Source organism: Daphnia pulicaria, chromosome 5 (genome assembly GCF_021234035.1).
Source record: "Daphnia pulicaria isolate SC F1-1A chromosome 5, SC_F0-13Bv2, whole genome shotgun sequence".
Taxonomy (NCBI): domain Eukaryota; kingdom Metazoa; phylum Arthropoda; class Branchiopoda; order Diplostraca; family Daphniidae; genus Daphnia; species Daphnia pulicaria.
This window is the reverse complement of record NC_060917.1, coordinates 6,027,935-6,041,455: the sequence shown is the minus strand read 5'-3', so window position 1 is coordinate 6,041,455 and position 13,521 is coordinate 6,027,935. Positions and strand designations below refer to the sequence as shown.

General features: G+C 38.3%; 2 protein-coding genes and 2 long non-coding RNA genes across 6 annotated transcripts; 2 read left to right on the top strand and 2 right to left on the bottom strand.

Moving 5' to 3' along the window:
• The first annotated feature begins 1,882 nt into the window (after window positions 1–1,882).
• Window positions 1,883–2,453, top strand: LOC124341573. Its single transcript, XR_006918489.1, has 3 exons — window positions 1,883–1,922; window positions 2,045–2,201; window positions 2,276–2,453. It is a non-coding gene; the product is annotated as an uncharacterized LOC124341573 (long non-coding RNA).
• Window positions 2,454–3,179: 726 nt separating this feature from the next.
• LOC124341513 lies at window positions 3,180–5,565 on the bottom strand. Of its 3 annotated transcripts, XR_006918400.1 has the most exons (6): window positions 5,293–5,565; window positions 5,069–5,220; window positions 4,538–4,748; window positions 4,202–4,318; window positions 4,029–4,139; window positions 3,180–3,696 (listed from the first exon to the last, which is right to left on the bottom strand). It is a non-coding gene; the product is annotated as an uncharacterized LOC124341513 (long non-coding RNA). The 3 variants fall into 3 exon arrangements; XR_006918399.1 differs by having other exon boundaries at window positions 4,202–4,748; XR_006918401.1 differs by having other exon boundaries at window positions 4,202–4,748; window positions 5,310–5,565.
• A 602-nt stretch (window positions 5,566–6,167) lies between these two features.
• Window positions 6,168–8,924, bottom strand: LOC124341014 (major facilitator superfamily domain-containing protein 1-like). The gene is made up of 11 exons (XM_046793894.1): window positions 8,430–8,924; window positions 8,248–8,371; window positions 8,068–8,193; window positions 7,808–8,013; window positions 7,535–7,742; window positions 7,252–7,465; window positions 7,083–7,180; window positions 6,905–7,017; window positions 6,717–6,819; window positions 6,508–6,640; window positions 6,168–6,446 (listed from the first exon to the last, which is right to left on the bottom strand). The coding sequence occupies exons 1-11, from the start codon at window positions 8,692–8,694 to the stop codon at window positions 6,393–6,395; spliced, it is 1,644 nt and encodes a 547-aa protein (XP_046649850.1). The 5' UTR covers window positions 8,695–8,924; the 3' UTR covers window positions 6,168–6,392.
• A 230-nt stretch (window positions 8,925–9,154) lies between these two features.
• Window positions 9,155–13,492, top strand: LOC124340824 (importin-5-like). The gene is made up of 10 exons (XM_046793529.1): window positions 9,155–9,363; window positions 9,516–9,665; window positions 9,777–10,181; window positions 10,239–10,772; window positions 10,838–11,159; window positions 11,219–11,680; window positions 11,738–12,009; window positions 12,069–12,275; window positions 12,337–12,660; window positions 12,717–13,492. The coding sequence occupies exons 1-10, from the start codon at window positions 9,283–9,285 to the stop codon at window positions 13,242–13,244; spliced, it is 3,285 nt and encodes a 1,094-aa protein (XP_046649485.1). The 5' UTR covers window positions 9,155–9,282; the 3' UTR covers window positions 13,245–13,492.
• The last annotated feature ends 29 nt before the right edge of the window (window positions 13,493–13,521 follow it).

The window sequence follows — 13,521 nt, the reverse complement described above, 5'->3', positions numbered from 1 at the left end:
TGTTCAACATTATTTTCATCATCATGAATTTTACGTTAGCTATAAGACAAATGACTAGCCCGTTCTATATTTTATTTAACTGATATGTGTTATTATTCATCGTTCATCCGAATCGATTCATGTCGTAAAACTCAGCAATAAATACAACATTAATAGCACATACGTTTTGCTTCAATGAACGTTACCGAGGATAAGCACAAATGCAGATGTTTGAGCGTCGATGTGCATCTCTTCGGAGATTTTAATTTTACACTAACACCACTGTGGTTAAGGTGCTGCCAACGACAGATGGAAGAGATTTGACATGACAGAAAAATTAACGAACACATTGAATCGTGACACCAAGGACAGCAGCAGCAGCCACAGCTTTAAGCACACCATCTCCTCATTTAGGCAGCATCTTCATTAACGGTGTGAACATCAATGACCATCGAAACCTACAGAGAAAAAAAGAAAGATTTATCACAAGTAAGGCAAAGTGCAGAATGACAGGAATGAAGTTAAAAAGGTGATACGTAAAGCCGGTAGAAGTAGCAGTATACGACATTTCTTCAACAATCTGGAATCACTAACAGATGTAGATGAAGCATTGTATAATGCACTCCTCATAGCGCATTATACCTTGGGGATTTCGTCTGTTGTGATGTGTGAGGCTGCGGTCGAAGACGAGATAACAAATTTGCAGGGATGAATATTACGTGAGTATCAAAGTTATTTGCCCTTATTTTTTAGTTCTTTTAATTGAGCGTCAACGACTCAACGAGCGAGATCCGATCGGACATTGTTTTCATGTTACTGTGAACGTTTCTTCTTTCTGACGCTAGACAGCATATAGCTTTTGATCATTTTCCTCTCATTTTAAATACGCTTACTTTGCACATCTCTGAAGAATTGTCTAAATGCTACTTCAAGAAAATTTTGGTTGATGACTGTCAGTTTCTGTTTCAGCAACAAAGCTCACTTGTTAGATTTTTAATAATGTGTTTTTTTTTTCTACTTCCGGTTTTCTGATTTCAGTCAGTAGTTTAGTAAATATTCATTCGACGCACAAAAGAACCACATATTCGTGATCCTCGTGAAATTTGTTGTAAAGTTCATGTTTTTTTTGTACGTACGCTTACTTCCGGTTTTGAGAATGATCCTGAACTATAGTTCAGGAAAAATCTCGATTTTGACCAAAATCTGGATTTCGCTTAAATTACACCTAATCGACCCCAAATTTCACGTAGATCACGAATATTTGGTTTATTTTGTCGACAGCTCAATGGTTAAGGAGCTATCGCTTACTTCCGGTATACTTCCGGAAAATTTGCATGAAACTAACATGTGAGCTTTGTTCTCTGTAGAATTCTAAAGATTCCATGCTAATTTAAGCAAAGAGAAATGGTCTATTTGATTACTTTTATGACTTGTGACTATGTGAGGTCAGTCCTTTAGATATTGAGTTTTGAACGTGGCAAATAGATGGCGTGAATTGAAAGAATGTTGTTTGTTGTGTCACAAATGGGCTAATGGCGGTTCGTTGTCAAAAGTTCAGCTACAGCTATCTTCTTCGAAAATTACCAATGAATTCGTTGGTAAATTGACTAGATTTCCTGTGCAATCTGTTTGGCATGGATTGTTTACCGAATATGTGTTTAATAACATCATTATTTCTCCTCCATTTCCAGGAAAAAATGTGAAAGGTACAGAAGCCAGTACTGTCAACTATTGTGTTAAAAATGTGTTAAAAATCCTGGTAGGCCTATCCTACAGAATATGTCATCCAAATGACAGAGTGGTAACAACTAACACTAGCTTTAGTAAATTATTGCTGGAACATAGTCTTCTCATCTTTTATTAGGATTCATGACTATTATCGGCTGAATCATTCTATGGGAATTGCAAGATCACCAACCTTAGCATGGACCAATGTATTTAAAGTATTGTTCTGCACTTAAGTCTATATAATTTTTAAGTTGAATTATTCTTTTAGATCATACACATCAAGCACATTGATGCCACAAATTATAGACAAGGCGATGACTTTATTTTTTATTTACAGGTTTTAGGTTTCTAATGTAGCATGATAGACTTTATGAGAAGTCATGTTGTTTGAAGAAAGAGGACTATATACAGTTGACAAGGTTCTTTGCTAACCCACTGGCTGCTACCCTTGAATCTCCCTGTTTACTTCCTTACATGGGTCCTCTTGATTTGAGGTACTGCTTTCTGTTGCTACAACCTTGTTTTAATATTATTGTCATCCAAATAAATGTTCATTCTGCTTTTACAGGGTAACTCTTTCGCTACTGATCACATCCACTGTTGTAAACTGACAAGGGAATGCTGCAATTCAAGACTGATGTAGTTGTTAGATAAATCACAAGTGCATATCTGGGCTCCCTTCTTTTCTGTGGCCCCGTTTCCCTAACTAACCACTAACCAACGCCCACCGGTGGTCACTCACCCGCTGTGAAACCAGGAGGAGGGGAGAGCTCTGGTCGAACGGGGACTTGGAAGGCGCATGATCCGATGAAAATTTTGGAGGGTCATGAGTCTAACCCGGAAGCCTAGTATGACTACATCTCCCCAGTAAAACTGGCCTCGTACTTCTCTCTTCTTCTCGGTCCAGATACTATCTCTGGGGGCCGTAGACAAAACCTACAATTGCATGTGCGAGTTAAAACAAAGCAACCCACTACCCAATGAAACAAAAAGCCATGGTTTATTTTTTGCGCAAATCTGCGTTAGCCAAGTTACAAATTTTTCCTATTCAACAACTCGCGTAGAATTTTGCATGTAATCTATTAGTGCAAATCGCGATTCCATGTGTTTGGTAGTTAAGAAAATGGTTGTTCAAGAAACAAACAATGGGGTGTTCTGAGTAGCCAAAAAAACTCACCATTGTTTGTTTTTTAAACAACCATCTTCTTAACTACCAAACATAGGATAGCTATTTGCACCAGTAGACTAGATGCAAAATTCGACAGAAGTTATTGAGTATGAAAAACTTGTAACCTGACTGACGCAGATTTCCGCAAAACTAAACCAACGCTTTTTGTCTCATTGCCGCAGCGGTGGTGGCGGGTTACGTTCTAACTCGTACAGAAGAAAAAGTGTCTTGAACCGGACGCTCTGTTTATTGAATTATTAATTTTTTTGTCCATTTCAGAAAGAAAAAACAAGTTTAAAATATATTATTTTCATGAATTTTTGTTTATTATATAAATTTATGTTACATATGTACATTAATTAGGTATGAGATTAAAAAGTATGTGTATTAGGAGTTTGGATATTAGAGGTATGAGTATTAGAGGAGTGAGAGGGATGGGTTATAGAGATAATCTAGATCTATAGATATCTGAATTTATGTTGGGTTATGGGTTAATAAGAGTGTCAACACTAAATTTCACGTCACTACTAATTAGCATTTCAATTTAAGTCATCAACCCCCACCATCTTCCTCCTTGGTGTTTTCCTAATCCCGAAAATATTTATTATTTATTTAACGTAAAAACTCCCCATATTTCTGTTACTTCTCAACATAAAAACGATAAAGACACTTGTACAATTGAACAAAATACAGGATGCAACTTCCGCTACACGACGCCAGCACCAACGAACAGCCACATTTCAACTTGAAGAAAAAATATCTTTCATCGGCATAGGCGGGAACAACACGCCACATTAGGCAGCAACTCTGGGAACGTAAACCTACAACAAAATTGAGATTATATTAATTTTAGCATCAATGAACAAAATGGTACGTTTTTTTTGTGTTCCACATAGTTATCCCAGAATTCTATGGCAACATTATACGATACATATGGTTTAAACAAAAATTCACATGGCATTCGTTAAAGATTTCAATACAAATTCACATTTGAACTTTGTTTATAAAGGTTGATGACTTGACAAAACTCCCATGATGTTAAAAAACTAATCAAAAGTTTAGCAAAGCTTTGATCCTGAAAACTTTAATTTTTACTTCTAAATCAACACATTTAATTCTGGAATTAACTGAATAAGATAGTCACTTTACTGACCTTTAATTAGTGTATGTGATTGAAGTTCACATCAAAGGGAAATGAGAATTCCATGCAGCCTAAACAATTGGATACAAATAGATTGCTGAAGTTAGATTTTTAAAAAGGTGCCTGTAATCAAACATTACAAATGTGATGATCAAAATTTTAATCAGTCTAATCAATAATGTTACCTTTAAGAATATTGCATGATTGTATGACGTAAATTAACTAGCTGGCTTAACAAATCCACATTAGAATGCAGTGAAGAAATAGGTTAAGCCAAGAATTCAAATGACTGTTAATCCTAACTAAAAAATAAATAAATTACTATCAAGCAATTAAGTCTTGTAACAATAACAAAATGGCAGAAGTAAAGTTAAACTAAGCAATCCCTCAGAATTTCTTTTAGAAATGTAACAAAGTAATTGACAGTTGGCAAGCTTTTGAAACAGTCTTAAGTCTTAACTAAAAGTCAACATACACAAAGCAAAGAACTAGTCATCAACAAAGTAAATGTGTAACCTTACTGTAAAAATTTTTTCAGCTTAGCTATCGTTCTTTAGTGTTTCTGTATGTGGCAAAAGCTATAGCTGGTACGGGTAGCAAGCCAGCAAGAACACCTTTCACCAGCTGGCTGCAACAAAGCCATGTCCACATTGGACTTCAATGAAGATGCAACAAATCCATGAGCATGTTAGATAGCACTGCTGAAACTCAGACTTCAACTGGCTGTGAAACCTATTTGACACATTTAAATTTACTTCAGATGAGAACAGATATCTTTTGTGTAAAACAACACCAAGACAGGAATAAAGTTAAATTATGTAGTACCTTATAGTTTCAGAAATTTTACAAAAGGGATCTAGAATTTCAAGTCAAGTCTATTAATTTAATAAAACTATGGAAAATTCAAACCAATGTATGAAAAACATAAAAAACCACAGGTCCCAGTTGACTTCACTCACTCAAAACAACAACACTAAGGCAAAAGGATCTACTATCTGGTCATCAAACTAAATCTATAGCCTTATAGTTTGAAAATGGAAAAACATAATTACTTCTTCTGTAAAGTAGGCCTATTTCAGCATCAGATGAGACATACATCTGGTACACATAGAAATGTGGTAAAATGGACGGCAGTCAAGCCAACAAGCCATGTGATCAGATGATTTGACCAAGGCCAAATCAGTGTGTCTTTTTGCCATGAAGCCTAAATAGAAAAAAAATCTTTAGTGTCTATTACATACATGTAATAAATCATATATCAAAAACACAATTTTACTTGTTTCTGAAAATTACATTTAGAAACCAATCAAGTTAATTAAGTGACTTCCGTCACTTTAATCGCTCAAATTATTTTCTACCAGTTTGTCTTAATGCAAATATGTTGCAGTTTCAAGCAAAAAGTTAGAGAATCTATCACTTCGATTCTTTCGAGTCAACGCCCGACGTGACACGTGAATTTCTTCCTTTTGAATTTTGATGATATGGATTTATGGTCTTTATGGATATGCAGAGCACCAATGCACCATGTGCAGATTGAGAGCCAGCAGACGGCAACTTCACTTCCGCAAGCGATGCTGCCAATTTTTGAATCTTGATCGTCGTATAAGAGGAGAAGGTTTACGGCGGATGGCAACGTCGTATTCACAGCCAAAATGTAAATAGAAACAGTTTAGGCGGATCCTGACAGTTGATGATGAATTGGATTTGCCAATGAGAAAATGTATTGAAATAAGAAACATGGAAGGTTTCGTGGAGTGGTATCTAAACTACGCTCATACTTCGCTGGGGCCGCTTTACATAACCGAGTCAACGCTCAACGGTAATAGTACGCGATCCACACAGTACCAGTGTACCTACGTACGGCGACTCGTAGAAGTCCTGTTTGGAGAGAAGAGATAAACGAACTAGACGTCTGGTTTTTACAGGTCACGATCGTCGATCGACAATAGACATTCATAGCAAAAGGACGCCTAAAAGATCGGTACTAGATGCCAATTCACGTCGGTTGTTTACTTTTTTAGGGGTCATGTTAGTGAGATACAATGAGATTCAATGAGAATCGTTATCTAATTTGATCTTTAAAAAATACTGCATCCTTCTTTCAATCGAGTAATAATCGAGCTAATAACAAACTAGTTGTAAGAGGCGGCATTAAAATAATAATTTTTCAAGCTATTCGATTAATTTTTCGAATTAGCTCTTGTAATATTTATTTGCAGACCCGCATATGCGAGAGTTGTCAGATTTTTGTCAGGCATACAAAGAAGACAGCATATGGTCGGCTATTTCAAGCTGGAATAATACAAAATCAATCAATTCTACTATACTGCCACGAATGATTTAAAAATATTGTTTCAATGTAAATAATTAGTCTTCTTATCGAAGAGCCCGATAGACCATGCTCGCTTGAGGAACCAAGTGTTCAGGAATCTGGATTTTAAAAAATATTATTAGCTTAATGATAACTTTTTTTTAAGAAACAATAACCCACTTTAGCTCCAATTCGTGAGAGGTAACGGTTGCGCATAGCGAAATCGGATCGAGGTTGCAAAAGGTCATACGGAGTCACGTCCGACATGGAACCAGAGGCGAAAAATTTTTCACGTTCCAAGTTTTCTTTAGACCTAAAAACGTAACGTCGTTAGGTGATTTGATTACAGTACAGTTGCTTAATTTATAGGTAACCAGGAAAACGCATACATGAGCTCTCGTTCATGTTTGTCTCTTTCAGCTACTGACATATTCAGAAGACCTCCACGGCTTGCGTTCATCACCCATATCAAAACTGTGGCTACCAAAGACACTGCCAACGAAGAAAGTAAATTAATAAAAAAATAAATTAATGCTTGACGAAGGAGTAATCAGGGTAAAACAGAACCCAAACTTACAGCATAACCAAGCCAAAAAGAAGACTTCAAGAACGAGGTAGCCTTGGTCATCGACAATTCGTCCAGCCATCATGGTCACCACTGCCATTCCTAAATTCTGAACAGCTTGCATGCTGGAAGATTTAAAAAAAAAAAAAATGGGGTCTCTGCTGGAATGATGTAATAAGAGTTAACTCACATTCCATAAGCAGTTCCTAATTGGTATTCAGGTACAACTAAAGCCACCATGGGCCACAAGGCACTAGCTAGCATGGAATACGAGAACCCCATTGTAACCTGTAGATAAAAGAGAAAAAGCAAAAATTTAATTTTCAAAATTTAAATACATTTTATAGACAAAAGATTACCATTCCAACGTAAGGATTGACGAAGGTAAACGTGAGCAAGGCGTGGCTCCCAATGGTGAAAACAATGGCAAGGAAAACCCACAAGATGTTGCGACCCACCTTATCCACTAAAATGCCGAAAAAAGGCGAGGCAACCGCTGATATGACGTAGACAATTGAGTTTACTGCATTAGCGTTGCTAGGAGAGAAGTCAAACTTGCGTTCAAAAAACACTCTGAGCACAAAGACAAAAATATTCTTAATAAGTTTACGGTGTAAGTTTAAACTCGTAACTATAACTCACTGTCCAAGTCCAATAAATGGGAATATGGCAACGTAATAAGCCACGCAAATGACTGACATTAGCCAAAACGTTGCCGGAAAGTCTTTGACATCACTAAAACGAATTACTTCACCAGCCTGTCCGGTCTTTTTTAATATGCGATTAGCGCGTTTATCCAAATAGCCAAGTATAAGTCCGCTCAACAGTGACATCACACAAGAGGCCGAAGCTAAATAAAATAAATAGGCGAATTATTTAAAAAGAAAATAAATTTTTAAAATTGATTGATTATACCTATCATTAGAACCACTCCTGTGCACAAATAACCGGTGTAAAACTGAGAAACGTGTTTATATAAGGGTCCCATAACGTTGAAATTTACGGTCGAGCCAAGTCGGGCAAAGCTCAATTGCAAACCGAACACCATGTTTAGTTCTTTCCCCTTGAACCATGAAACGGCATAAGTGTTTTGAGCGACAGCCAATGATTCACCTCCAATACTAATTAAAAAGATTAGTTTATAATGTTATTTGGCGTTTTTCTATATTTATTACCCGAAAATTAGGCGGCCCATTTCCATCAACCAAAATTTGTTCAGAATACCACCTAAGGCAAATGTCAGTTGTCCTAATAACACCAATGTAGCAAATATAATGGTTCCTAACTGCATGCCAAACACTCTATAACAATTTTAAATTAGCTCATAGTTCCAGATACTTTTTAATGAACTTTACCTATCCAATAAAAATCCACCAATAAAACAAAGTATCACATTTGGCCAGGAGTACCAGGCGTAAAGATTGGCAAATTGGGCAGTATTTATACCCATGTCCGACTTGAGGTTGTCCTGCAGCGCACCTAAGAATTAACCTGAATTACATTTGCCCACCTAAACTACCACAAAACAATTGATTACCTGGGTTGTCATAGCAAAATGTTGAACCAAATCCAAGAAGACACATTAAAAAGAGTGCAATAAATCTGTGTGGCATTCTTCGAGGGTCACAAAATGGGCTGGCTCCACATCCTGAGAGTTGGATTTCCACATCTGTATCATCATCACCAACTTCATTGGGATGGCTGGGTGCGGATGATTCATTAACCGTTTCTGATCCTTCTTCTTTGACATCTCCAGGAACTTCGTTTTCTAATATTGGTAGGATTTCGTCGTCTGAAGCCATGACTTAGAAATGCAAATTTACAGAGCGAAACTTCTACATAAATGACAAAAATCTGTTCGAGCTTCCGTTCTCCAAGATCAGATTAGTCACAACTGATTTCGACCCAGTATGCAAGATTTTCAGGCGTTTACTTCTCACAGATCAGAACAAAACACCATCTCCTCTTACCAACAAGGGGCGTGAATTTCATGGATTTCGTCTGCTCTTCACAGCTCTTCAGGACGACACCGCCCGATTTAATCAAATGCAAACGAATGCGCGTCCTGAAAATGGAAATTATTTACGAATTTTCCCAAATTCCACAATTCATACTATAGCATTAATCAAATATTTTTGAAAGTTTTATACTCTATCTTGCAGTACTTTCTTTTTTAAAATTAAATTAACTTATTTATTTCCAATTTTTTTTATTACATGAACGAGTTGACAACTACGTTAACATTGAAGTGATTCAGTGCAGACAGAGCCAACCTGAGTCAGATATCAGACTCGTCTGGAAAACTTTGCAGCCGAATCCACCACGTTTCTTCGCGTTGCGGCTTCGCGTGTCCGTTCCAATTCAACACCAATTACGTTCACATTTCTACCATGGCCGAAGACCAGCAACAATTTTTGCATTTACTAAGCACACTGTTAAGTACGGACAACACTATCCGTAGCAATGCCGAGGTTAGTATTTATTTAATTACGTTTGCTACACACATGAGCGACATCGCCCCTTGTCTGTCAACTGATGTGAAACGGCTAAAAGTTGTACTTGAACTGCGCAGCAAGTTTTACCAGTGATTGAGAACAATTTTTTATGTTTAATATGATTGCAGACAACACTTGATGGTATTTCTGTAGAAACCAGAGCAACTTACCTTTTGGCCTCCATGCGAAACACAACAGTAGGAGAAGATGTTCGACAAATGGCAGCTGTCCTTCTGAGACGAGTAATTTCCAATGAATTTGAGGACTTCTACAACAAGGTATGCATACCATTATTTACATTTTACTTATTATATGTCTACAAGAAACTAACTTTCATGTCCTCAGATAATTTAGGGTGTGTTGTAATTCGGAATTTTTTTTGTTTACAGCTTACCCCTGAAAACCAAATTCATTTAAAAAATGAATTATTGGCAACTATTCAGACAGAAACCCAAGCAGGAATGAGGAGGAAAATATGTGAAGTAGTGTCAGAACTGGCTAGACAATTGCTGGATGAGGAAGGTAATAACCTCTGGCCAGAGTTCCTTCGTTTTCTCTTTGAGTCTGCCAGCAATGGCACTCCTGAAATCAAAGAGAGTGCCTTGCAAATGTTTGGATCTGTTCCTGGAATCTTTGGAAATCAACAGTCCCAATACCTAAATGTCATCAAACAGATGTTGCAACAATGTATGGCTGACTGGTCAAACTATCCAGTACGCTATCAAGCTGTGAAGTCACTGTCATCTTTCATCCTGCTGCATGATGATGATGTTGCTATTCAAAAACATTTTCAGGTAAATTGTCTTGTCTTTTTGTATTTGTTCTGACATTCAATTTTCTCATCTTCCTAGGATTTAACTGCGGGAATGATCCAAATCGTTGCTGAAAGTATTCAGAAACAAGACGACGATACATTGCTGAAGTGCGTCGTGGATCTGGCTGAAAACACACCTAAATTCCTTAGACTACAGATCGAGCCGTTGCTGCAGATGTGTACGCAAGCGGTGGCCAATGAAGAATTACTGGATTCTTGGCGTCAGCTGGCTCTGGAAGTTATCGTCACATTAGCAGAGACGGCACCAGCTTCTGTTCGTAAAAATGGCGCTACACTCATCCCGTTGGTAATTTCGACCGCCCTTAAAATGATGACAGACTTGGATGACGATGAAGAATGGAGCACGAGCGACGATTTAACAGAGGAAGATAACGACAGTAACTCGGTAGTCGCTGAAGCTGCACTCGATCGTCTAGCCTGTGGAATCGGTGGGAAATCGGTTCTCCCCCACATTATCCAGAGTTTACCCACAATGCTTTCAAATACCGATTGGAGGTATCGGCATGCTGCGCTAATGGCCGTTTCTGCTGTTGGAGAAGGGTGCCACAAAGTAAAAATTTTATTGTATTGTATTTTTTCCATTTTTTTTCACGTCCGTGATTCTTCTTTTTATAGGAAATGGAACCGCTTCTCACGCAAATCATGGACGGTATCCTTAATTTTCTCCGAGACCCTCATCCTCGGGTCCGCTATGCTACATGCAATGCTATCGGCCAGATGTCGACAGATTTTGCCCAAATATTCGAAAAGAAATTTCATGACAAAGTTATCCCAGGACTGTTGATGGTTATGGACGACAACGAGAACCCACGAGTTCAAGCTCACGCAGGCGCAGCTTTGGTAAACTTCAGTGAAGATTGTCCAAAGTCGATTTTGGCCCAATACTTGGATAGCATTATGGCTAAGCTGGAAGCTATTTTGAGTGCAAAATTCAATGGTTAGTATTTTATTTTATTTTCCTGACTTCACCTACTTACAGGTATATTTTTAATTTAGAATTGGTCGAACGAGGCACGAAATTGGTGCTCGAGCAAGTCGTAACCACGATTGCTTCCGTAGCCGACACTTCAGAGGAGAAGTTTTTGGTATATTACGACCGATTTATGCCATGTCTCAAGTACATAATTCAGAACGCAACGACCTCGGAACTCCGCCTTCTCCGTGGCAAGACTATTGAGTGCGTGAGTTTGATTGGTTTGGCTGTGGGTGCGGAGAAGTTTACAAGAGATGCCAGCGAAGTCATGGATATGCTGCTGAAAACACAGACGGAAGGCGCCGAAATGGCTGATGACGATCCTCAACTGTCGTACATGATTTCGGCTTGGGCTCGCATCTGTAAAATCCTTGGAAAGCAATTTCAACCTTATCTGCCACTTGTCATGGGTCCAGTTTTAAAAGCCGCCAGTATGAAACCGGAAGTGGCGTTGCTGGACGCAGATGATCTCAAGTCTGTAGAAGGTAACTACTGGTGTGATTGAAAATTGTAAACCAATGGGTAATTATTTCTTTCATTAGGGGATGATGATTGGCAATTTGTTTCACTAAACGATCAGCAGAATTTTGGCATTAAGACAGCTGGCTTGGAAGAGAAAGCTACAGCTTGTCAAATGCTTGTTTGTTACGCTCGCGAGCTTAAGGATGCCTTTTCCGATTATACCGAAGAAGTCGTCAAACTGATGGTTCCTCTATTGAAGTTTTACTTCCATGATGGCGTTCGTACAGCAGCCGTCGAAGCTCTTCCCTATTTGCTAGAATGCGCCAGGGTGAAGGGCCCCCAGTATGTTCAGGTAGTGTGACAGAAATTAGTTGGTACCAAGAACATTTCTAAAAGGTCATGTCAATATAGGACATGTGGGTCTTTATGTGTGGCGATATTCTCAAAGCTATGGATACGGAACCTGAAAAAGACGTACTTGCGGAGCAGTTGGCTGCTTTGGCGAAATGCATCGAAACTCTAGGAAGTGGTTGCTTAAACGAAGAGATGATGACCGAGTTAGTCAAAATCTTGGATCGTTTGATGAAAGACCACTTTACACGCTCCACAGAAAGACAGGTAAAGAAGAACCAAAATTCTCATTCAAAACCATTTGATAAAACTTAACCTTTTTAAATAGGAGAAACGAAAAGATGAAGATTATGATGAGGTAGTCGAAGATCAACTAGTCGACGAAGACGATGAAGACACTTACATCCTTAGTAAGATTACCGAGGTTATTCATGCTTTGATGGCTGCCTATCGCTCGGCTTTCCTACCCGTCCTCGACAATTTGATTCCTCACGTTGTCAAGCTTCTTGGTCCCGATCGTCCTTGGCCAGATCATCAGTGGGGCATTTGTGTCTTCGACGATGTAATTGAATTTGCTGGACCAGACAGCGTGAAGTACCAGGAGTTGTTTTTGAGACCACTACTAGAGTTCCTTAAAGATAAAAGTCCAGAGGTAAAAATCCCATTGTTGTACATTTTTTGTTTGCTTATTTATGTTTCTTTCATAAGGTGAGACAAGCAGCCGCCTACGGTTGGGGAGCATTGGGTATGCACGGCACGGCGGTATTCGCTGGTGCATGTGCGCAAGCTGTTCCCACTCTGATTGAAATGATCGCCGCTCCAGATTCTCGCAGTGTAGAGAATATCAATCCAACGGAGAATGCTATTTCTGCCGTAACAAAAATTTTGAAATTCAACAACAGCGCTCTCCACGTCGACGAGATTATTTCTCACTGGATAACGTGGCTGCCTATTTGGGAAGATGAAGATGAAGCGCCACACATCTACAACTACTTCTGTGATTTAGTGGAAGCGAATCATCCAGTTGTTTTGGGTCCGAACCACAGCAACCTACCACGCATCATTTATATTATTGCAGAAGCTTTTAACAAAGAAGTCCTTGATGTTGAATCGGAGTTGTTTCGGAGAATGGTAAATATTGTTAGGCAAGTTCAAGGTAATCAAAGTGTGTTTGAAGCTTGCCTGAGTCAGATGAATGCCGAGCAACAAGCAGCCCTGCAAGAAGCTTTGACATGAATTGGTAGACGCGTGATCAGTAATTGATTATTATAAAATTGTTGGCTTATTCAATCTCCCATTTTTTTGCATACAGTTGGCTATTTGTTTTTCTCTTGAATTATGCTCATTTAGCCATTTTTTCCATCTTCATTTGGCTATAACAAATATGCTATTTCCATGTTGAATTAGCCAAGCACATTCACCGTATAAAGGAAACTTGAACTAAAATTTGTTGGACAAATACATCTGACTATTCAAAATTCAAAGATTTTATTCACTCGGTTTAATACTAATT